Below are 26,603 nucleotides of genomic sequence, written 5' to 3' on the forward strand. Positions count from 1 at the left end.
AATACACATTGACTGTGTCATTGAACATTATTCGATGACATCGAGGGCATATTCGATGATATTGAACAGAGGTCAATGACATCGAATTTATGAAATAAAATCGAGTTATCCATTGGAAAAATTGAAGACGTTTTTCAATGACTCGAGAACTTATTCGATAACTCGAAGCTTTGCTCAATGACATTGAAGACCTGCTCGATGACATTGAATTTTTTGGGGAATTTCAGAAAAACTTGCTAGAAATATTGAGTACCATTTGCAATTACTCGAAGCACTCCTAAATGACATCGAAGATCTGCTCAATGACGTCGAAGGTCTCTTCGATGACATCGAATTTATTAAAGAAATTGGATTAACTCTCTGGACTGTTTCAGACACATTATCGATTCCTCAAACAATGTTTGATGACATCGAAGGCCTCTTCGATGACATTGAAGGTAGGTTCGATGACATAGAAAGTTATAGAGTCTGGATGAAGCTACAAAAGTGCAGAAAATGCACGTAGAAAAGACACTTTTGATGACATCAAGCATGTTTGATGTCATCAAATGAGCTGTGCAAAGTTACGTAGAGTTACGCAGAGTGTTTAAATTTGAGGCAGTTTCCAAATCTTTGCAAAGAGGTGCGAAAGGAGGTGTTGCACAACTATAAATAGGAGTCCCCAGGGCATCCTTGAGCATCTATCATATATATCTACACAATTTAAGGTTTGAGGAGTGGAGCAAAAGCATGGAGAGCCGTTGCCAAGCATTCTTCTTCTTCCTTCCTTAGCTTTTCATGCTTTCTTTTAGGGTATTAGTTCCAATCATGACTATAGTTAGCTAAACCTCTTAGCTAGGGTTAAGTGGTGAAGCTTGTAGCATGATGGGATGTTTTCTATTGCTTTGATGCATGTTTAAGTTGAATTCTCTTTGATTCTACTTTGATATTTAAGAAATACTTTCAGTTTTTAATGGTTTATTATGACTCAAATTACAATAGATCTGTAATAGCTTTCAGTATCTCTTTTCATGTATTGAGATTGTGAAATTAAGAAATTCTATTGTTCACCATCATCCCTTGGGCATGGTTGCTTGACGGAATCCCTTCTGATCTTCATGATTCTCTTATGTTTGGTTATGAGGTTGATACATCCTATTGTAGCCATTGTCTCCTGGGCATCATTTTGTGATGGAATCACTTTCAGTTCTCACAACTCTCATCCATTTAAAATTAGGTCAAAGGAAGTTCAAATTTGGTTTTACTGAGATATCTTCCAATTGGATAAGTTGGGACTCTGATTCCAGTTGTATCCTTGAATCAAGCATAGATCTCCCTGATTGCTATAAGTGGATCCTTGGAAACCCTAGTTCCCACCTTTAAATTTATAAACTTTAGTTAAATAATTCATAATTACTCTCTCTACACTTTCAAATTTACTTTCTCATCTTCTTCTAGTTCTACTTCTAGTTGCTTTCAAAATACACATGAGATTAGTCCCTGTGGATTCTACCTCGGTCTCACCGAGATTATTACTACATCATGACCCAATTGGGGTTATGAACATTGCTTTGACTCATCTAAGGTCATCTTCGACTCTTCTAGGATCTAATAAATTTTCAACTTTTGAGCACGATTGGATAAAATTATTTTTTGACTGATTGAAGGCCCTGCTCGACTAGTCGAGGGCCTGATTCGACTGGTCGAGGGTGCCAAATTTTAGTTGCTAGAATTCGAGCCGAGCAACCCTCGACTGGTCGAAGGCCCTTCTTCGATTGGTCGAGGAAGTAACAGAAAAAGTCCATTTTTTTTAAAATTTAAACTTGGACTAGTCAAAGATTTTCTTAGACTGGTCGAGCCACAGCTTAGACTAGTCGAACCTAAGCCTAGAATAGTCAAACTTAAGCCTAACAAAGGTATAAAAACCCATATATGTTTATTTTTTGAAAGCACCTAAGTCTAAGGTTTTTCTAGGTTCTATTATACCTGAAAAGACTAAACATTGAAGTTTGAAACTTATTCTTCTGAATGATTATTCAATAAAATGTGTAGTTAAAGATGGAGCTTGATCTTCTACTAGAAGTGTAGTAGAACTTGAACTCATCAAAGCTTGAACTTTTCATCTTGATCTACTTCATGACTTGTACTTTAGTAAGGTCTTGAACCCTAGTTGAATTTTGTAAGGCCCGTATCCTAGTCCATACTATTCGGTAGACTCTCGCGATTCTCCCCGTCGAATTCCAGCAACCTGTGACCTTTAATCAGCTTTTGCGTGTGACCCCAAGTCATATCTCGTAGATCTGAGTTAGCTCAACCTGAGACTTATACCCTTGCGACCGCATCGTCGCTGGGGTTCCAATGGTGCGTCTTGCGTACCGATGCGATACCCAAGCTAGGCGTTGTGAACCCACGCATATTTCGAAAAAAATGCCATGCATTTGCAAAACCCAAGAGAATCTCTGATAAACATCAATCAATCAATCAAAGTACACAACCCATCAAGTCAAGTACCCTACCCATACCTCTCCCATCCAAAGTTAACTCTCTCTCTCTCTCTCCACCCATCCCTTCCTTACACCCATTACCATCCCTCTTTCCCATCCATCACTCTCTCTCTCTCTCATTTTCTCTCTTCACTCCTAAGCTACCAAGGGAGCAACCGTCCAAGCTTTCCAAGAGGAGAAGCTAGGTGTGGCCCACTTCCTACCCCAAGATCCTCACTATCCAACCCTTCAAATCTCATCATCCTCCATCAAAGGGAGAGCTTAGGAGCCAAGGATTCCAAGGACCTAAAGAAGTGGAAATCAGTGGGTGATCTTTAGGTAGATCCTTTCATTTTCTTACATAGGGCAAGTGGGACCCACCAATCAATGGTGAGGATCCCATCTTGGTACCTAGGTGTGGCCAATGGTCCACCTTATCGACATGCATGTGATGTAATGGAAGAGGGGCCCATAGTGGAGGGGCCCCTTCCACAACTGTTCTCTCTCTCTCCCCCTCTCTCTCTCTCTCTCTCTCTCTCTTTCTTGTCCCTTTTCTCCTTTTATGATGTTGTGTGGCCCACCTAATGATGAATGTAGTATCCAGACCATCCATCCAGTGGGACGTCCCCACTATCTAATTGGGGCCCACCTTGCTGTCTGTTTTGGACAGGCCATGGACGAAGGGAATCACAAATATCAACTAGATTCCCAGCTTGGCGGGCCTCACTGGCATGTGGGAAATCCACACTGTCCATCTATTTTAAGTGCCCAGGGAGCCCTGACCATTGAAACATATGGCCCACCTTAATCTATTTAATTTATCCCCACCGTCCATCAGCTGCTCACCCAGAGCGTGGGCTAGGTGGGTCATCATTTACTGGACTGTTGTCCGGCAATAGGTACTGAGGTTGAGGAAATCATAAGTATCAGCTTGACCCTGGAGATTGGTGGGCTAGTGGCGTAGACCCCACCTTGATGATGTATGTATCCACACCGTCCATGTCTCACATGGACCCTACCTGGATGGATGTATGTATCCACAACGTCCGTCCAGATCTGTGAGGCCACAGGCCTGGACGTTGAAGGAAAAATGGAAATATTAGCTTGATCTAAAAAAATTCTGGTGGGCCACTCACGTGGAACCCACCTTGATGTATGTATCTGATCCACACCGTCCATCCCATTTCCCAGCTCATTTTAGGCGTTGAGCCGAAAAATGAAGCCAAACCAAATCTCTGGCAGGCCATATTGAAGAAAATAGTGGTATTAGCGATATAAACTGTTAGGGCCCACTGTGATGTTTCTATACACTGAAAAATATTGTATATTTGACTCGTTAGACCTGTTACGAGCCGGAGAGACCAATAGTCGGTGTGGATTGTCCTAATGTGGGCTACACCTATGAAAAACTGCAAGTAAACACCAAAAAAAAAAGAAGAAGAAGGTTGACGCTGCTACTGCCAGCATCCAAAGGACGCTGCTTACTGCTTGGGACGGTGTCACGCCCCAGACTCGGTAACCGAATTCACAAGGAACCAGATGGCCGGTTCTGGCCGTAACAGCCTCCGTAGTACCCCATTCTCGGCTCCTGAAGCAGGTTCCGATCCTGGGATCCTACAAGGAGGATTTCCATAACAATATAACCATTTCCAATACGAGCATACCCAAGATCATAACAAGTAAATCTGAGAATAAAAAAGGCACATATCACAAAATCCACTAAGAATTTGAACTTTTACAAGTTTACATGAGGTCCAAAAGGACATACATAAGATAATAGAAGAAAGAAAGGAAGGATGCAATACTGGGTCCTCAAGCTCAGCTCTAATCCCCACCGCTATTGCGCCGACTTAGGATCTCCTGCACGCATCAATCGTGCATAAGCTTATAGAAGCTTAGAGGGTGGTGTAAGTGTGTGATAATAGTGCACAGAAGAATAATAGGAGATACAGGAAGGAGACATGCTCAATGAGAATATCACTAGCCTTACCAAGGCTTATCATGAATATGATGCAATGAGTACTGGACGCCATACCAAGGCAATGCATGAAGGGGCTTACATAACCAATACTAATGCGATGCAAGTAATGCCAGTGCTCATAACCAAACCATATGTCAAGTATATTTCCAATCATAAGGAAATCACCGGGGTCCGTTACACTGCTGGATGACTGCCGCTCTACAGACCCCGCACAGTCAAACGAGCGTAAGAGACCTCACTACCCGCCTGTGGACAACCAATCACCAGCAAGGCCTGACGGTAGCGGACCCATTCACGAGCTGGTCAGACTCAGCCTGGCAATGCCCTCTTACATCAGGCGAGTAAGGCCACACCCCTATCCAACCGACTACACGACAGTGGAAGTCGCGGCCTAATAGTATAAGGCCCTCGTGCGCTCATATATTTCACTCGGTCACGGCGTTGGAGCAGATCCTTGGTACCATGGAAGTTTTGAGAATTTCACCCATGGGCATCCTATGCACCCAGTATGCTCAAGTAACATTTCCGGTGTCCAAACATGGCCATCCACGATGTATCTGTGGAGGCTACAACCCTGATGAAGCAAGGGTGATAATGCTCATATATTATGCAATGCCAAATGCATGAATCACACAATCAACTATGCATCAATTCCAAGCATCCAACATGCTCAAGAGGGAATATTACGTCCCTCGGGAAGACAGCATGCAATGCCCAATGGCACAATCATAACCACACACACAGTGTCATCCAAGCATACAATGATGCACATGGGTCATGAAGATGGGTCTAGGCGCATCATGCGGCGATATACAAAGTAAATTACATTCCTCCTATCCAAGAAGGAACCAAGACTAGGTACTTAGACAATATCCATAAGGAATCCCACCTCTAGTGGGGGCCCATTTACCTGGGGTAGCCCATAAGACTAAGCATACAACTACAGGTCTAAGTAATATAGAAATGAGCTTAACAACTGTCTAAGATAAGTATCCAATCACTTTTAAATACAACCGGACCTAGAGGGGTCCATAATGGGGACATTTAACCACCATTCCCCAAAAAGGCATATCTACCATGAACTATATGAATAAAAGGCCCAAGGCCTACATTTAAGATAAAAATAAAAGTAACCACATACATATATTCCTCATAATAGGCCATAAAAAGATATAATACCACTTTTAACAACATGGGCTCTAAGAGGAGAATTAAGGCCCAAGGCCCAATTCCCAATGGCCATAGAATCCATGCATTAAGTTGGACTTGGTGGGCAGCCCGCGTACACAATATACGGCCCAAAAATAGGTTTAAGTTTGGATGAAATGGGCCCCACTACATCAGCCCAATAATTAGTAATTTAAGTAGGCAACCGAGGGCCCAATACTATCCTTACCTCAGCCCACAAGTCCATCAAAATGGTGGAAGTCGGCCCAATGTATGGTTGGGCCAAGCTGGGATGTCCCTGCCCAATCTGGGCTCACTAGATGTCCCAAAATTCTGATCTTAAGATGGGGTCCTCATAAGATCACTAAAAGTGACCTAAAGAATGCACTGATTAAGCCCAAGGATTATAAGAAAGCATAAGCATGTAACACGTACACAAGTTCTCAATATGGTGAGCCCCACAGCCAAATAAAGTTGTAACCATAAAATTGTACATTGAAGGCCCTTTGATAAACTTTTGGCCCGTTTGACTTCCTGGGCCTGCTAAGGTCCAGAAATTAGTTGAGTATGTGGAAATAATCTCATGAAGGCCAACTATACTCACTGGGGGACCCTACCAGATGGAGAGTGTGTATATATCATGAAAAGATCAAGTGGGCCTGTTACTGAATTGTGAGTCCAGCAGCAACCCAAGGCAGAGAGTGCTTCCACAATCGGACGATCCAAGGCTTGGACGGCCTGGACCAAACATGCATTAAGGTAGGTTCCACATACATGCATATTGAGCCTTAAATAAATAGCCTAAGGTCTATGGTGGGCCTTTAACCACCCATAGAGAAACCTATGAGCTTACCTTAGGATCACCCAGGAGGACATCCAACCTCAACTGGTTTCCAAGAGGTAGCTCACCACTACCCATATAATGAAAGATCTAAGGCCTAAGCAATGTGTGGACTAGTAGGCCATACACCAAGCCCAACTCATAAGCCATATAGTGGGCCCTCAAGTAAGGTTTGGGCCCAACCACAAAGGTCATAATTCCACATATTTTGGTGGGCTTCATGGGCAGCCCAGTAATTCATTTACATGGGCAAGTTTCACATTTAACACAAGTGAGTTGGGCCTCACTTTTGGCCTAAGTACAGGGTCAGTTTAATGGGCAGCCAAGGGCCCGACTTCTTGTGTATCATTGCCCCTAAGCCCATCACAATAGATAGGAGAGTATAGGCTCAAGATCAGTGGGCCTATCCAAAAGAACTGAGACCACAAGGCCTACTTGCTAACACAAACATGCATATACTATATCACATAATGGGCCCTAAAGAAGTAGCCCAAAACAAAAGTCATCCAATTCATACATTATGGTGGGCTTGAGGGCAGCCCATAAACCCAAGAATACACATATGCAAGGCATATACTGATAGTGTGGGCCTTACCACATCAGCCCAAAGACTTAGCAAGGCCCTCCACACTATACATTTATGTGGGCCCCGCAAGTCAGCCCATAATTAAGCATTTCATGAGGGCATCACGGCTAATAAATACACACGGTCAGCCTGTAGACGGACCGTTGGGCCCGTGAAATAATAAGGTCTGGCCCTGCACGATCTTGGGCTCAAGAAATAGGTTTCCAGCCCATTGGGCCTATAAACTACCAAAAATCTGGTTAAGGCTAACCCCCAACATCACCACAAAGGTGGGCCTTAAGAGGAACTAATTACGCCCAAAAATATCTAAGGAAATAAGGCAAGGAGTATGTGCAACACTCCCTTAAATCTGGTGGGCCACAACAGCTCCAAAACAATCAACTATGGAGCAAATTTGGGCCCCTTGGTGGAATTTCAGCCCACCCACTTCCTGGGCCTGCTGGAATCCAGAAATTTATGTAATTCAGATGGGTTACTAGCCCATGGTGACCCACACATATCATAGTGGGTCCCACCGGATGAGAGGGGAATGCACAACACATATTAGAAGTGGGCCATGCCGCTGGAATACAGGCCCAGCAACAGCCCAAGGTAGGGGCGTCCCATGATGGGTAGTCCTACGGGCCTGAGTATCTGGCCCAAAACTGACCCAAGTTTGCAAGCCACACCACGATCAGTACAGGGGCCCGATGGCCATGAAAATTTACAAGATGGTCGTCCCATAGGTGGACCATGAATCTTCAAAATTTTGTGATTTTTGGACGATCAGAAGTATTTTAATTAATTTAAATAAATCAGACCATCAAGAAAATCTGGTGAATCGGGACACCTGGACGTGGTGAGCCATTCCAGCACTTGTCACGGTGTACACAGGCCTCCATTGGCCCCAAAAAATTTTAGATGAGTCCCACCATGGGTGGACCACCTCTCTGTAAATTTTCATGATTTTAGGATACTCAAAAGTATTTAAATTAATTTAAAGAATACAATCTATCCAGGGTGAAATATTGCTGGAATATAACTGTCCTGAATTTGGGCCATCTAATGGGTGGGTTCTGGGCCTCCAAAATTCCTGAAATTTGGACCAAGGTCCCTCATCAAGCCTGAAACAAGTTGGCATCCAGAAATATGGCCCACCTTCTTAGAAATTATTTTTTTAATATTATTTTTATGGGACTTTGCTGCTGGACTGCACAGCAGAAATTTCTGGCAGTCCAGTATGTTGGCCCACCCTTTTGGATGCCCAAATAGGATTCCTTGGCCCTGAAATTTTGTGGATAGGTCCTACTATGGGTGGGACACCTCCCTACAAAAATTTAGGATTTTTGGGATAGTAAAAATATTTTATTTAACTCATGCAATTTATGGACAGCAAGGTCCAAATTTTTATTTTCCTGCTGCAGCAATGCTGCTGTCCCTGACTTTAGCACCCCATTTGAGTGGGCCCAGGTCTATGTAAATTTGGAAAAATACAAGGCCAACCTTTCTATACAAGTATACAGTAAGGTGGGGTCCACAAAGGTGGCCCAGCATTTCAAAATCAGGCTGATATTTATGAGTTTCCAGCAAACAGTGTAGCTAGACAGTCCAGAAAAATCTGGACCGTCCACCCTCCTTGGCCCACCCTTTTGGGTGATCAAATAGGGACATTTGAAGCTGAGGTTTAGCATACTTTTAGGTGGGGTCCATACCTCAAAGAGAAGTCTAAGAAATTAGGAAAAATGAGACCACAAACAAGGCCTACAACACATACATTACAGCATAAAAAAAATTCCAGCAATCTGGACAGCAACATGTTGCTGTCTAGATCAGCCCAAAAATTTAATAAATGGGAAATAAATCATAGATTCCATAAGGTGGGGTCCACCCTGATGTGTCACACAACTCCCAAGCCTAGCACCTCCCCAAGAAAATCCATAAAATCAGGCCCAAAGGCTTTCCAAATCAAGCAGCAAAACTAGGCAGCACAGTTGGGCCTGGGTGTCCAACAACTTGGGCCTGGATGTCCCAAAATTTAAAAATTCTGGTTGCATGGCACATCAGGTGGGCCACATAATCATTACATCCAAACCATAGAAAGTGGAGAAGAGAGGAATAAAGGAAATCTCATCAAGATGGGGTCCATGGAGAATGGCCCCATCAAGATCACATGCATGCAAGTGATGGCTAAAAAGACCTTATCCAAGGAGTGGTGGACCTTCACCATTGATGTGGTGAGTCCTACACTCTCCATATGAAGCAACAAAAGATCTATGACAATAAGAATCATGCAATCTATCCTACATGCTCACCCACTTGTTGGATCTTCAAGATTCTTCAACCACCATGCTCCTTAAGCTTCAAGGAAGGAGGTTCAATGGTGATGATGGATCTTTGATGGTTAGATCTAGGGGAAAGAAGAGGAAAGAGGGCTGGAAAAATTCAGCAATGGAGGACATTTGCAAAGAGGAGAAGAGAGAAATGAAGAAAGAGAGAGGGAGATGAGAGAGTTTCTAAGGTTGAAATGATTGCTTCCTTAGAAAAAGATGAATTTTTGAAAAGAGAAATAATCATTGCTCATGGGATAAGGTGGCTCATCATTGCCTAGAGAAGCTAATCTCATCATGGTTTTCTTGAGAAAAGAAGCCATCATTGCTAGGCTAAAGGTGGCTTACATTGGGAATAGTGCACATGGGGAAATGTGCAATCAGGTGGGTCCCACCAAAAATGCAATCAACGGTCCAAATAATGTGCGGCCCATAACTTTTGATGGACATGCCGGATTTACGCATGAGACACGACGCTGGAACCGCGACGATGATGCGGTCGCAATGGCATAGGTCTTGGGTCAATCCGAGTCGGGTCTACGTGACCAAACTCGAGGGTGACCGCAATCACTGTCCGAAGGTCGCGGGTCGCCGAAATTTAACCGGTAGGACTGCGGGACCAAAATACACGAGATGCATACTCACACACACACATGCAAACATGTGAACTCGGGTCAGGTCTCACAGACGGTCAGGGTCAGTGGGCCCCACCTCAGGACCCACCATGATGCGTGTTAAACATTAACACCATCCATTTGATGGGTCCCCTTTAATTATTGGGATATCCTAAGAATCATCTGTACATGGAACTCAGGTGGTCCACACTACAAAAAGTAATAAGGGATTGAACGTCTACCACTGAAACCCTTTTTGGGTCACAGAAGTTTTGGATCTATATGGAATTTATTTTTCCTCTTAATTCAGGTCTTTGTGACCTTATGAACAGATTGGATGGAAAATAAATGTTATGGTGGGCCCCACGTGGGACCCACCTCTATCTAGAGGATTGGCTGGTGTACTCTCACACTAGCTATATAGCTACTGTATTTACATCAACTGGTTCTGTGGGTTGGATCATGAGGTATGTGGTGTATCCCCATCGTCCAGTAGCTGGGACGGTGGGACCCACCTTAATGTATTTGTTATATCTACACCATCCAAGCGGATGGACAGTGGAGCACACCGTGATGTATGAGTTTTATCCTACACCATCCAACTGTGGGGCCCACTTTAAGGAGTGTGTTGTATCCATACCGTCCAATCATTGTAGAGATCATTTTGTGGCTTTACAAAGAGAATGGGTTAGATATAAATTTCAAGTGGGACCACCTTTATGTGTTTCATCCACCATCCAGCCCATGGACGGTGGGTCCCAGCTTGATGTAAGTGTTTTATTTACATTGTCCATATAACGGTGGGCCCTACCATGATATATGTGTTTTAACTGCACCGTCCATCTGATCGGGACCCACCGTGATACAAGTGATTTAATCCATCCCGTCCATCTAGACGTAGGGCTGACCATGATGTATGTTTAAATCCACGCCGTCTAACAGCCCAATCCAGATGTTGCTGGACAACAGGGATTAATGCTCACCATTGTAACCTCCCTGGTTCCACTATGGTATTTGTGGGAGGCCCAAAAGCAGGGTCCGCCTGCCGTATGCATTTGAGGCCCATCGTGGTCGTATGTGAGGCCCATTGAGGTTGTATGTATGAGGCCCACTTGATTATGTATTTAAGGCCCATGGGTGTGGCCCATTGTAATATATTTAAGGCCTAGATATCAGGCCCAATGTGATGTACGTATAAGGCCCATTATGATTGTATGATTGTATGTATGAGGCCCATTATAATTGTCCCATTAAGCCCATGTGATGCGGCCCATTCTAATGTGTTTTAGGCACATGTGATGCGGTCCATTGTGATGTATTTAAGGCCCAAGTATGAGGCCCAATGTGATCTGTAAGTGAGTTCCAATGCGATGTATATAAAGGCCTTGTGTGAGGCCCAGGGTGATGTATATGAGGCCCATCATGATGTGTGATTCCATTAGGATGTATGTAATGATGTTTATGATGCCTACCCATGTTCCTAGTTGATATTAAATGGGTCATGCTTTGGGAGCAATGATAGTTTAATGTCCACATTGTATGAGCAATGATAGTTAGATGTCCACATTGTAACTCTCACTGGGGCCCGTTGTTAGGCCCACTCTCATCTCCCCTTAATAGGCTAACCCAAACCGTTGCCCCTCCCCCCCCCCCCCCCCTCCCCTCCCATTGATGATTATATTACCCATCTTTCCATTTATTAGACTATCTCAATCCGTTGGGCCCCATTTGATGATGATGCTTTCCACCATACCCTATAGGACCACCCAAGCCTTGGAGCCCATCTTGTGTTCGTATTGAGCCTTCCATAGGGAATGTGACCCACCTTGTGCTTATCGAGCCCTTAAGAAGCCCAGATTGCTACGTGATGGAATGGGCAAGGAAGCCCACTCCTTGTTCTTAGGCCCATTCTTGTTATGAGTAGGCCATCTAGGCCCATCCATGATATGAGGAGAGTACGTCGTCACCATAGGTGGAAAGATCAGTGTTATCAGGATTGGTATATCCATTGTTGAGGACCGATCCTCATGTTATGATCTATTGTCCTTCTATATATAGGTTGATTATCAATTGCAACTAAAATTGGTATATGCACTAAGTATGTGTTAGCATAACATTGTGATTGTATAAGGCCCATTGCGACTATGTGAGGCCCATCGTGATTGTATGGGGCCTATCGTGATTGTATAGGGCCCATTGTGTGATTGTATGAGGCCCATTGTGATTATATGAGGCTCATTGTGATTATATGAGGCCCATTGTAATTGTGTGAAGCTCCTTATATGTGCGAGGCCCAATTGTGATGTGTAAGACCCACCATGTGTATGTGATTGTGTGCACGCCACTTGGGCCATGTGTCGCCTTATACAGGCCCACCATGATGTATGTGATTATAATCATACATAGTATACTTCATGATACATGCCCATATGCATCATTCGCATGCTTATTATGAGGAGTGATTGAGCATAGCATGTGCCGTTGGGCTGATTGTTTATAGGACTCCTTGAGAGATAGAATTGCCCCACATGAGCGCATGGTACACATAGGTTTTTTGCATGATTAGATGGTGCAGCTCATACGTCTCACATTTTGTAACATGATCATTTGACGCCCTAGTGACATCAGGGTTATGGCCTCCACAGGCATATCATATATGGCCAGATGGGGCACCAGAAATGTTTGGTTTGAGCCTATGAGCACTTTGGATGTCGTGGGTGAAAGTCCCTAAACTCCCATGGCCAGGAGATGCTCTAACGTCCAAACTGAGTGGATATACATGACCGCCCGAGTGCCGAATACCAATAGACTACATCTCCCACTGTGTAGTGGTCGATTGGAAGGGGATGTGGCTTATCCTCCTAATTAGGGGGCTATAAGTTAGGCTGAGTTTGACCAGCTCACAAATGGATCCGTTATCAATGAGCCGGGTAGACATTGGTATACTCCTAGTAGGCGGGTAGTGAGGTCTTTTCCACTCACTGGGCTGTGTGGCCGGCAAGGGCGGTAGCCAACTTGGAGTGTACTAGACCCTGGTGATGATCCCAGAGATGTACAGTACTGATATGTGGACTTATTAAGCAGGAGTTTTATACTCAGCATTTTACTCATTCATTCATTCATTCACTATCCACTTGGGTTGGTGATGCGCAACTAATTGTTACGTGTACCTTCGCAATGGCCATGATTTCAGTTGGGACCCGCAACCAACCTGAGATCAGGAGTTTACTACATTAAGTCTAACTATCCAAATTTAGGTATGGGACTGGTTTGGATAGAAATCCCTTGTGATGGACCCCACAACTTGTGATACTACGTACTATCATCCTGACTTCACACTCTAGTTTGGTCATTTCATTTGCACCGCACATTGTATTACATCCTCAGTATATAATATTTGACTTATTATGTCTCTACATTGCATAACTGATCTACATTGCTTCCTTAGTATATGATATTGGCTTATTATGTTTTTGCATTGCATAGCCTGGATAAGGTTGATGGTATTTATGGACTAACCAGCATGTTTCCATATTGATCTGATATTGCATACTTGGCACTTACCTTGCGCACATACTTACACCACCCTCTAAGCTTACTATAAGCTTATGCATGATAGATGCGTGCAGGTGGCGTTAGGTTGCAGAAGCATTGAGCTTGAAGCATACAGCTGTTTACTGGAGCTTTGATGTTTGATATATATATTTCCCTTTCAGCACTGTATTCAAATGTTTATATTAGTGGATATGTGATGATGATGTTACCTTCGTGATTCGGGCAACCTTGTGGTTATGCTTATTAAGAGTTAAATGTACGTTGAAAAATCCTTCTTGTAAGATACTAGGATTGAAATCTAGCATATGGGCGCTGGGAGCGGAGAATGGAGTACTATGGAGGCTGTCGGTACCGGATTCGGCGATCGAGAATTTTGTAAGCCCAGTTTCTGAGTTTGGGGCGTGACAAATTTACTTAACTTAAGACTTGAACTTTTCATCTTGATCCACATTAGATGGACCACTTCATAAGTTGTTTTGTCTAAACGACATTTGACAAATAAAGGTGTGCTTTATACAATATAGCACTTACAATCTCGCCCTTTATCAAAATTAATGACAAAACACTTAGTATGACAACTACAATAGTATCTTGAATTCCATGTTGTAGTAGAAGGTGCAACTTTAATGAATATGCAATGAATTTACTGCTACTCCCCCTCAATATGAGTTTCTCCCTACTTTATACTTTATACTTCCCCTGTATTATAACATATGTCATTCTAATGCACAACTCCAACAATCACATAACAACTTTTACCATTCTAATTAGATATCATCATTCACATTCAGCATACATTCATCATATTCTACTTGTAAATTAGCAAATTCTCTCCCCCTTTTTGTCAAAAATTGACAAAGGAAAGAGCATGCATGTGAACATAATTAAACCATAACTGAATCAATAGAATAAGAACTAGAAAATGTATAAAAATATGTAAATGGAGTTATCACAAAAGTTATCAAAGAGCATAAAGAGAGTATAGTTCAAGAGTTAACAAACCAAGCACACACATATGTAAAGTTTATACAACCCAACATGAAAGAAAATCAAGCTAATCGGATCCAGAGAAAGATGAAGGACGTATAAAAGGATCAATCTGGTGAAATCCTTTGATAATGCGATGAAAATATTTTCACATATACTTCATGGAAGCTTTATGACTTTCAGCTAGAGTATCATGTGATACCTTCAACTCAACAACTTTCTCTTCTAATGACTTAAGCTGATCATCAACCTGGGAAGGCTGATAGTCAGGATCAACTACATCATCCGATTCAAGTTCCGCAAAGATGTCATCCATGGATGTGTCCTCTTCTTCTACTTCATCCTCATCTCTCTGGCTGGGTAGAAAATCCACGTTCATCTTATGGATATTCATGTTATCAATTAGAAGGGCAACCTTTGGTGCCTCAATAGATGATAAGACAACATTGCAACGAATAACAAGGCTTGTCATGAGATAAGCAAAAGGGACCGACCCATGGCCAGGATGGATATGAAATTGGATAAGTAAGCAACATATCAATGAGAGAAGACAGATAGGAATGCCCAACACGACAACATGTAGAACATGAGACATGAAAGGAATAAGTTTAGACTTATTCCCGAACCGAGGATAGACATTGGATATGAAAATGCGATGAAGTACTCTTTATTTAGGTAACATCTTGTTGGCACGGAGGGCATTTCTAGAACTCCATTCAACATTAAATCGACATAATTTACAGGTAATTTCCCATCGCTCAGATTCAGTCATTCTTTCAAGAAGGGTAGTAATGGGTATGCCTTCATTATTAACATTAATATCCATCAACCCTGAAATTAGGAGTCTATCAACAGGAAATGTCCCTTCTCTAAAATTAATAGAAAATGTAAAATCATCAATGGACAATGCACCTATTGAATCATACATCCCTTGCGCTATTGAGAGGTATGTCGTTCCGCCCCAATTAAGAATGTTTTTCCAACCAACGGTAGTGAGCGAAAATCCCTAACATGCTCCGAATCTTCTTCAGGAGATCATAGGGTTCTCACCCTAACTGGAGTCGACCTAGAGGAGGAGCCACTAGGGCCCTTTCAAGTAGCCTTCCTCTTAGTGCGATACTCCATTTAGAGATTGCAATAGAGAATATTACAGATGATAGATGGGTTTGGCTTAAATTAGATTTTTGCACAAAACCCACTATAAAAAGGATGTGAATCTCAAAATAAATCACAAATGAAATATTAACTAGAAAATAGGAACCCAAATCTAGAAGGAAATGTGAAATAAACCACTTACAATGAAGAAATGGAGATGGGTTCAACGAGTGAAGCCATTACTAGTTGAGGAAGAATGGAAAAAAATGAATTGAAAAAGTGTTTTTCCCTCTTTTAATGAGCAAACTCGCGAAATTCGACCAGCCGAGTATGATCCTTGACTCGTTGAAGGTCAACTGGTCGAGGACGTGCTCGACCCGTCGAGCAGTCAAGTATGGTCCTCGACTCGTTGTTTTTTTTTTTTTAAGAAAAAAAATTATAAAAAAAATGCATAAACAACATGATTTAATTATTTAGAAGTACACGTACCAATATCATGTTTTAATTTGGAATATCTATTCCTATCAAGCGGTTTGGTCATAATGTCTGCAAGCTGCTTTTCAGTCTGAATATATTCTAATGAAATGCTTTTGTCCTTACACTACCAAAAAAATGAGCAAAGGCTGCGGACTATGAGGATCAATTGCTACGGTTATAAACCGTAGCTATATCTCTACGGATTAAATCCGTAGCTAAAAGATACTGACCGTAGCAAGTGAGTGCAATCTATAATGCGCACTATAGCGCCCACCACAATATTTGGGTTTTATCTAAGCCATCCATCCATTTTGAAAAATCAATTTAGGCATGAGACTAAAAAATGAGCAGACGAAAGCTCAAATGGACCACACTATTGGAAATAATGGAGATTAAACCACATGTCCTTCCTATGGTGTGGTCCACTTGAGCCTTTAATCTTCCTCATTTTTGGCAGTGTGCCCTAAAATGAGCTATAAAAATTAATGGACGGCGTGGATAAACCACACGCATCATGGTGGGCTCCATGAAGCCGCTTACAGGATCGTCCATCCGTTGCTAGGTCTTGTTGGGTACCCAATCCATGCCCAAAAAGGGCGCGCGCCTGAAATAGAGCCCGCGCCTAAAAAGCCCTTTCATATCTTCCCCCCTCTCTCTATAGCTCCAATCTCTCTCCTTTTCCTCTCCATTCTCTTTGTAACCAATTGGTACGGAATCCTCTTGAATCCCTCAACCAGAATCCCCTTTTCCTCTCCAAAACTAAAATTCACAAAACCCTAATCTTTCATTTATGAAAAATCTAGATCTCTTCAATCTCAAATCCTCGTTCTCCCTCTATCTCCCCTAGACTCCTTAATTTTACATTCTTTGAATATTTAAGGGACAACCTGCATTAAGATGACGAGAGACTAGCAGTGGTAATCAAAAAACAAAAGCAGTCTTCAGATCTGGAGGTTAGTTTTTTCTATTTCAATCTTTAATGTAGAAATGTCATTTTTAATGAGGTCTTAGTAGTAGGTTGTTGTCCTGCAGATGAGTAGACTTGATGCAAGGATCATGCAGAATTTGATGTCATGCAGCAATTGGAACGTGAGCTTGAGGCCATGTCTACCTTTGATTACTGAGAAGTTACGTTACTCCTCGTGAAGAAGTTCTTGCGAGTCTGTATTGATTTGGTTTAAATGTTTTCCTCTATACTTACCCGATTGAGGTCGAGTTTAAATGTTGTTGGTGGTTATCTTCTTTTGGCAGGCACGTTTGGAGGATTTAGCAGGCAAAGATACCAAAGAGAAATCTAATGCTGCTATAAAAGACCTTTTTGTGAAGCTTGCACTTGAGGCCAAAAGCAATGTCAACAAAGGAGGTGGTGATTCAAAACAGATACAGGCAATGTCAAAGAAAAAGAAGAAGGATTACAGAAGAGCTAAGAATCCAAAGGTTTTCAACTGTGTTGGGTCTGGTTCTGTTTCTTTTATTAGGACTGCTTTCATTTGATACCACCTAATCTTTTTTTTTTCTTCTCAGGGCGTTGGTCAGGACAAAGATACTCTCACCCATCAGGAAACTGAAGAACAAGCGTACATCTTTCTCTCTCTGTATACAGAATGATCTTTTAGTTGTCTTTATATATATGCACAAACAAACACAAATACACCACCTTAATGTGTCTCAGACATCTGAACCGTGCATTTGGTTGGTCCCTTCCTGGATACGAGATCTCCCAAACATCAGACGAATATGAAAATCGGGTGGGCTACACCATCTGGAATCGTGTGAAATCATGCCGAAGGCATCTAAAATCAGTTTGTTGGGCCCACTTGAGTCTTGGAAGCCTGTAATTTTGTGTGGCCCCTCATGCAGGTGAGGCACACAATGGACAGACGGATGTCTGAACCACACAGATAATGCAGCAAGGTTTTACAACACTTTGCATGTGTTATATGGCCAAGCTTTTACTTTGCTCTTGCTAAGTTGTCAAGGCAGTGAGAAATCTATGAGGATAATTATACCTACATAGGGTATGGCTAACAATTTCAAGTTGTAGGAAGGTGTTAATTGACAATTTTCTTACATAAGGATGAGTTATCAGTTATGGGAATATTATAACAATTGACATCAAATGTGGAGACTGAATATGTTTCTCCAATGACATGAACAAGTACAGTTCAGTTTGTATTGCTTTTAAAGATCAGATATTTTCTTTTTAGCTTTTAGGGAATCATTAAGTTTCATAGTTGATCTAATTGCTTGTGATGTTTATTTAATAACTGTCTTAATTTCTTGATAAACGATTCTGGCAAACGTTTTTAGAGGCCTCCAAAGAAAGCACTGGAAGGGTCCTTTACCTTAGATTCATTGTTATGGCTTGTTGAGATCAATTGAAACAAAAGAATTAGTAATTGCTGTAAGTTTCCTCTTGTGAAACCTTGGTTGAGATGCTTTTCCTTACTTAGATCCACGGGTTATTCGGTATCTTTCTTTTATGCTTCTAGATTTTGTTTTAATATGAATGAATGAACACTTTGTTCTTCTTATTTTCCAATTGCTTAATTTTCTTTTAAATCTGTGATGGTTCATAACATTTTGAATTTGTTTCTCTTATTTTACCAAAACAATAGGTTGGTGATGTTGGTGCTTTGTATATCCTATGCAGCTCCTATCTTTGCTAGGACCAATACTACTTATGCTAGTTAGTATAGTCTACACCCTGTTTATCTGTAGAATATGATAAGTCTATCCACCAACAATTTCTAGAGATGGTAAGAGACTGGGTTGTTGGTTAAAACTTAAAACAAAACCATAATATGAAATAACCATGGGGTCTGTGGAAAGCCACAAAAGGATACTATTATGCATGGCCAAGCCTTGGTATCTTTATCAACAAAGACTGGCTCACTAGTTGATTGAAGATTTTTCTGCACTGCTAGCCTCCCTATAAGTGTGAACTGTCTTATGGCTTGAAGGTTTTGTGCCAAAATCTGATGCAAAACCTTGGAATGCCATCCATACTCCAGCTTTTTTAACATAAAGTATTAACAGATTGTACTCTAGGAGGGAGAGAATAATGAATTACATATTCTAAGTTAATGCGTCTACCCATTTTCGGCCAGCATGTTAGAGAAGTATCATTTCATCTTCATTTTAAATTATTCCAATCACCAAAAAACCTCCTCCCTCTGTAATTGTGCCCTTTTTCACTTGTATAATGAAATCCATATTTAATCTTCCTTTGTTCCCTAATGTACTGCTTTTACATTCTTAATGAAAAGTGGAATGACCTCTAGTTCCCATGCTTCAATTGGCATGGGAGTTGGTTCTATTGTCCCAACTTATTTACCTTTTCATGTTCTCACAAAAAAATATTTTTTTGAAACATTTTAGTTAAATTAAAAGCTTTTCCCCCTTTTTTTTTTGTAGGAAGCTGAGGCTACTTTGAATGCTAAGGATATCCAATCACAAATACAAAATCACCTATGGTTGTAGTACGAAAGTAGCTACAGTAAAGCTAGGGTCCTTAAAGAATCGTTGTTGATGTGATTATGATGTCTTCTTGGTTTCCATTTGCAGATGTGTGATTAGGACATCGATGTTTTAGGTGGTGGCAACAGCCTGTGGAGTTGGACTAGCCATCAACTTCACCTCTATGTGGTTTTTAAACCAAACAGGTACCACCACGTACAAGTAAGAGTCATATGCCACTGAGAGACTACTAATGAATAGTCTTCCTACCGCCACATAGTCATATGCCTCCCATCTGCACAGGGTCCATCAGATCAATAGTCTTCCTACCAAAGACTGTACTTTTGTTGAAGTTGAGGACCCCATGTAATCTCTTTGATCAATAGTCTTCGATTGATATCTTGACATGCCTCTTGCCATTTGATATCATGAATATCTTTTGGAGTCAATGAGTTTTGGGTTTGAAGGTTACCTGTTGGAGTCAATGAGTTTTGGGTTTGAAGGTAATCTACTTGATCCTCTAGTTTGAAATTTTTTGCCATGTGGTCTACATGTGGTGTAAAACCAGCTTTCAACTTATAATTTTGGGTTCTAGTTTTTCTATCCTTCTACTTTACATGAGTTGGCAAAAAGGCTCATAACTGGTATATGCTTGATGTGAAGGGACATTCAAAATTCTCCTTAATGCAGGTCTTCCCACAGATGGAAGTCTATTACTCTTTGTTATTTTGTTTGCTGTAACCATTTCTTTGAGTCCCCATTATTTTTTACTGATCATCAGAGACCATTGTTGTCCTTTCTTGTGAAGTGTTGTATTCTCTTTCTTCTTAAGTTAGTTCCCTTTTATTTCATGTCTATCTTTTTTCATCTTGGCTATAAAGAATTAGAAGCTCACTTCACTAGCTTTTTCATCTGGCTTTTGCAAAATTTGGAATTTGCTAGCAACATAGTAATTTAGCCTTCTTTTTTCTTATCGCCTTTTATTTTGTTGCAAACTCCAAAATACATGTATGGTATTCTTATTTCTCTACTTCATAACTCATCTTTAGAGACATGAAATATTTATTTTTCATTGTAGGTAGTTAAGTGAACACAAGAGCCTATCGAATAAGAACAAATGGTAGAGATCAAGTCTCTTAAAGCACTGGTATGTTCATGATCTGGGACCTTCATTCTGCATTTAGCTCCTGCTTATCGTCTAATTTCACTGTCATCTATCTTAACATTTTCCTTGGAATTAGATTGAGCTACAGATCTTTCAAGAATACTTTTAGGGATTACTATCTCTGAATGAGAAGGTATTTACAACTGTAGGAATTGAAATATTACAGATCTTTCAGAGTGATGCTTATCAAGCCACAGGCTGGTACAACCTCCTATTCTCAGGTTTCCTTCAAGTAAACAGTGAAGTAGCAATGGAAGTTTTCGGGTTGTCTTTTGCTTATGTGCTTGTTTGCTTGTCTTTTGCTCTTTCGTTGTCATGTATATTACTTCCATTATCAAGTCATTTTGTCTGGTTCTGGATGTTCTCATGGATACTAATCTTTGCATTTCTATTCAACAGGATGATGATTTAGACGAATCGATTTACACTCCAGATTTGTTGGTTTGACCTAATCCCTTTTTTTCTTTTACTTTTCTCCATAATCTTTCAAAAAGGGACAAAATCTTCATAATCCATTAATTCTTTTTTCCATATAGATTGTTGATGTTTTGTTGAGAGCACGTCATCTTAAAATTACAAAAGATTACAGTTCTATTTTTTTTTCCTCCGATGAATCTGTTTTGGAGCAGTTCCATACATTGTTTTCTGTGTAAATGTTAAGTGGTCAGTAACATCCAAACACACCCTAAATGTGTCGATCCCATTCATTTGGTTCAATTTTTTTTCAGCTGGGTATATTTTTATTTCCTTAAAATTTTCTTATGATTACTAAAATAGATTCATTCAAATCCAATTAGCAATCAAAATAAATGTTACTTCAACTGCTAATGGTATAAATGTTTCTAAGCCCATGTATTGGATTGAAGTGAATGTATGAATGCAACCTATATTTTTATGTGCATTTGCAGAGTTTTTAAGAATGGGTCCTAGATCAAACACTTTTAGTTACACAGAACTGAAGACCGCCACCGAAGACTTCAATCCTACAAATAAGCTGGGTCAGGGTGGATTTGGCACCGTTTTTAAGGTCAGTTTGTTTTTATTCTATGTAAACTACAATGATCAGAAAAATTAAATGGTCCAGAGCCTCAGTATGGTGATTGCATGCATGTGGGGCCCAGTTGTGGATGACAAAAGCCCACTCCCTGATGGAACAATCGCAAACCTTTGATAGGTAATCTACGAAAAAAAGGCAACCTATGAAAAGATGGTAAAGAAAAAAAAATTAAAAAACCTAGCAACTGTTCACCTTCGATGGAAGAAAAGACAATGATCAAATGGTTGGGATCTTCGAATTTGAGAGATATTTAGGTCATCAGCCATCTTTAATATTACACTTCAGATCCATGGTTTGCATCGCATCCAAATAATTCAATTCCTTAGGTTGAGTATGTGTATGGAAATTGTCATACACTTTTCTACTACTAGAATTTCCAAATGAAAAATGCTTGTAAGGAAAACCAATTGATCTGATTTGCACTACAGGGCACATTACTAGATGGGCGGATAGTGGTTGTGATAACTGACTGGATACCACCAAATAAGGCCCCGTTTGGATACCACCAAATAAATTGCTTTTTCTACTTACTGCAGTAGATAACTGACTTTTTTGTTTAGTTAAACCATTTTTTTAGATAACTGACTTAATTCAGATAAGTTTGGTTTATGATTTGTTATAAATAACTTTTTACTTAAAAGTAATTAGTCACTTTAGTTTTTTTTTTCTTCACTTTTCTACTTTTCATTAGTTTCTGAAGAGATGCAACAGGAGAGACGAAAGAGAGGAGAAGCTGATAAGTACGTTGTTTACCAAACATACTTTTCTTCTTAATAAGTAGAAACTAAGATAAGCTACTTGTGGCATAAGTAGCTTAATTATCTTAAGTAGCTCACTATCCAAATGCCCCCTAAATGAGATGAACTCATTTTTAAGTTGCAACCAAACAGACCATTAGCATTTTTACAGGGGATTGGGAATTTGGTTATTTCCACTAGTTTAAAGTGGCAACCAAACATGCCATTCAAATGCAGCCTTATACCATTCTGTTAGTGATAAAATTTGAACAATGCATTCAATTGATTTGAAGAATATGAACTGACCTAGTGATAGGCCACTCTCATGGATCAATTGACTTACAGTTTTCAGTTGTTTATAATCATATGATCTTATATAAATTTTTTGTTGGACTGTCGATCTTAAAATTTTCTTGATCTTTTAAAAGTGAGCAATAGATTAGAGTTTTATGAAGTTGTTTGATTTTTGAGATAGGGGATCAATGAAGAGTTTGTCAACTATATGGATGGTCTAGAAGGCTGCATGGGATGTGCCAATGTGCTCCATGTTAGCAAGATCCATGTTGTTCATGTGCAATCGTCCCCACCATTTTTTCAGTTTTTAAAAATGTTTTAATGCATCAGTTTTTCTGTTTTGTGATTTTGGAATGCAATGGCCATTCAATCTCAATTAAAGAAGTTGCAACTTGAAAGTTTGACTTTTCTCATTTTTTGTTTTGTGATTTAAGAGTATGTTTCGTTTCTGTCAGAGTCATTGTCTTTTTGGAATCATCGTAATTGGGATTTTTATTGCATTGATTGATTTGGGTTGCATTTGGATGGTCTTGGAAAAAAATGGATTTGATGCTCTATGCCAAAATCACAATGATTTGGGCAGAAATGCAACTCCTTTGGCTTCAAAATTTAAAATGTGGGCTGCAAAAACATTCTTTTTCAAATTCTAATACGAGAAGGGTTGGATCAACAGAAATCGGGCTTATGAGCAGACATTAAAGGATTCTAAAGACGCTCGTATATGACGATAATCAAGTTACATTGGATGAAGCGTTGGGATATTATTGTCATGAATTGGCAAATGGTTTTTATCTTTTCCTTGTCATTGGCCCTTTTTTAGTAGTTCACTTAGAGCAGATTAAGGGTGTATATCTTTTTCACTTGCTGGATTATCTGCTTTTTAGGGTAGTTATCTCTGTTGTAGCAATCAAGTGATTAGTTTTTGCTTATTGCAGTTTTCATGCGATTTGACATCTCTACCATCTAGTTTCACTGGTAGGATTTTGTTAATCTTGTATTGTTACCTCTTTTTTCAGTTTTTTAAAATGTTTTAATACATCCAATTTTTTTGTTTTGTGATTTTGGAATGCAATGGCCATTCAATCTCAATTAAAGAAGTTGAAACTTTGGTTGCATAGGCCTTTTTTTTTTGGGAGAATAGAGAATAGATAGTAGCAACCCTGCAGCCTCACTGCTAACCAGCCAAGCTCATCCTGACTAAAAATAGGAGGGGAAGGAAGTCTATCTCCTCGTGCCCAAGAGAAAACACTACCATTCAATTTTATGTGGTCTTTTTGCAGCAAGCAGTTCTGCCCAGCTGCTTTTTAGAACTTCCAAATGTGGTCCACTTTGTGGATTTGGACCAAAGTGGGGTTAGTCCCATTTCATTATCAATCTCTGTCTAGGCCCAAATTGAGATTATAATAGTTTCCTGTTCAGCTTTAAATGCATGGACTCACAGCTAGCTGTCATTATGAAATTATGAACTAAAAATGGTGCATCTAATTATTCTAGGAACCAAAATGTTAGTGACCTTGATTTTTGCATAAAGCAATGCCGTTTAAATTGCCACAACTGACCTGAGTTCTAGAAGATTTGATTGTAGTTTGTACTTTTTATGGCACACAGTAACACCTACGATATCGATTGGTGGAAAGAGGATCACTTTAAGGCTTGATGTTTGCATAAAGCAATGCCCTTTAAATTGCCATAAACCTCGTCTCTTGTCAAGAATGCACATGTGTAGTTCATCACATTTTTGGGCAGAGTAGATAATGTGATTTTTGTTCCCATTTTTATTGATGACACTTGAACCTCTACATCTTATTCCTTGAAATTAGCAATTATTACTTACCCGTGTATTTCCAGCAGCAAACCTGAGGCTGATGTTGAAAATCAAACACCCCCTTAGTTAACTAGGAAAGAAGAAAATGCCTTAATTATGAGGTCTGTTTCACATTTCTTGAAATGCCTTGATTTGGACAGTGAAAATCAAACACCCCTTAGTTTCACATTTCCTTATTGCAGCATGTGCGCCTCATCATCTTACTTGTGAGGTCTGTTTTTCTTTCATGATAGGCCAAGTGATCAAGGGATGGGATCAAGGGACCAAGACAATGAAGAAGGGTGAGAATCCCATCAGAGTAAGTATTTGTTCTCAAGTGCATTAGCTTTAAGCTCCATGTTTGTCTTTTTTGAGGTCCTTTATTATCTAATATGTCTGAACATGCACTGACTGAGCATTTAGCTTTGATGAATGACTACAGATAATGTTTAAATTAATTCTTCATTTCATATACCTTTACCTTGTAATAGAATGTGCCTTAAAGCTTAAGTGTTTGGATTCTTTTTTACCCTTCAAGTTTTGAATACCTAGAAAGAGTCATATCATTAAGCTGTCTTTCTCGTCTTTTCTATGTTAATTTTTCATTACTTGTATTGGTCGTCTACAACCTATCATTTGGTTTTCTTCCCTACAGAAGATCAGTTTCATCTATATAATATTAGTTACAGTGGTCAAATCAACTCTATTTTACCATTAATCATTTCAGTGGTTTTGGTTATTTTCTAATCTTGTAGTACATCATATGAGAAAGAATCAAGTTGTTAAATGCTAATCGAAGGCAGTTATCAAGGATATGCCCACCAGTAATCGCACCTCTCAGATGATTATGTTCATTGGTTGGAGAATTTTTGCCCATTGAATGCCAACCGTTACCTTCTCCTGACTACCCACCGCTAATCTATCGAAATCCTCCAATTTATGGCTAGGATCACCAAGCTGTTGTCATTTCCAACTACTCTATGCTTCTCAGTTCTTCAGTTTGTTTGCCACTTATGAGACATTTAAATCACCATCATCTAACCCTTATCCCGACTAATTGGTGTTGGCTTCTGAGACATAAACAGTGAAAATTACATATGTGCTACACCAACCAAGGCTTTAGAACTTGCCAAAACTAAGTGCACTTGGTTTCGCTAAGGAACAAATTGATAGGTCCCTTTAAAATATATATGTTTCAGGATGAGTTGCTGTGTGACAGGTGGTAGTTTTAAGTAACAGAGTCGCAAACTTACATATTCCTAGCTACCCAAGTCTCCCATCTCAGTTGATGTGCCAGGTTCACAATGTTACACTACATGCATGTTTTAACTCATACTCAATCTTCCTTTAGTCTTTATGTTTCCCTTAGTAGATGCTCTTTAATACTTGTCTGGTTGCATATATTGATTGGAACTACAGGCAGAGAGAGATGCTGATGAGATTTACACCCAAGCGACTCTTCAGCCGGTGAAGTCTAATGCCAAAGAAATCTATGTAAGTGTCATTTGGTTTTGATGTGCATTGGCCGTCTTCTTTGTCTTATACAAGATTTTAAAGGAGCATGGGGCTCATGACCCCAAAAGAAGATTTGACCATTCTAAGGCATTTTTCTAAAATCAGGTCCTTAATCAAATTGGCCATCCATTGAAGTTTGGGCCAAAAAAGATCGAAATGGAAAATTTGAGAAAACAGGGGAAATTTTCTTTTTATAAAGTAAGTATATGGGGCCAAGTGGTTATGTCTTTGCTCCATTAAATTTGCTCGAAATTAATGGAGCAGACCCGGATGTGCGTCGGAGCTATTCGGATGAGCGGGGGTCCCTGGAAGGTGGGAACCGCTATTATGACCATGATGAAACTGTCCATTTCCTATGGACAGTATTGGAGGGGCTTGGCCATTTGGATAGGCCGTGTTTATGTATTTGATCAAAATTAATGGAGCAGACCCGGATGTGCGTCGGAGCTATTCGGAAGAGCGGGGGTCCCTGGAAAGAGGGAACCGCTGTTATGACCATGA

General features: G+C 40.3%; 1 protein-coding gene and 1 long non-coding RNA gene across 3 annotated transcripts; both read left to right on the forward strand.

The window, feature by feature from the left end:
- The first annotated feature begins 17,133 nt into the window (after positions 1 to 17,133).
- Positions 17,134 to 19,803, forward strand: LOC131246011 (uncharacterized). Of its 2 annotated transcripts, XR_009171096.1 has the most exons (4): positions 17,134 to 17,231; positions 17,323 to 17,508; positions 17,596 to 17,648; positions 19,489 to 19,803. It is a non-coding gene; the product is annotated as an uncharacterized LOC131246011 (long non-coding RNA). The 2 variants fall into 2 exon arrangements; XR_009171095.1 differs by having other exon boundaries at positions 17,323 to 17,648.
- Positions 19,804 to 20,448: 645 nt separating this feature from the next.
- On the forward strand, positions 20,449 to 22,347 carry LOC131246012 (probable serine/threonine-protein kinase PBL18). Its single transcript, XM_058245866.1, has 4 exons — positions 20,449 to 20,677; positions 20,862 to 20,916; positions 21,604 to 21,722; positions 22,181 to 22,347. The coding sequence occupies exons 1-4, from the start codon at positions 20,648 to 20,650 to the stop codon at positions 22,289 to 22,291; spliced, it is 315 nt and encodes a 104-aa protein (XP_058101849.1). The 5' UTR covers positions 20,449 to 20,647; the 3' UTR covers positions 22,292 to 22,347.
- The last annotated feature ends 4,256 nt before the right edge of the window (positions 22,348 to 26,603 follow it).

This window comes from Magnolia sinica, chromosome 5 (assembly GCF_029962835.1).
Source record: "Magnolia sinica isolate HGM2019 chromosome 5, MsV1, whole genome shotgun sequence".
Lineage (NCBI taxonomy): Eukaryota > Viridiplantae > Streptophyta > Magnoliopsida > Magnoliales > Magnoliaceae > Magnolia > Magnolia sinica.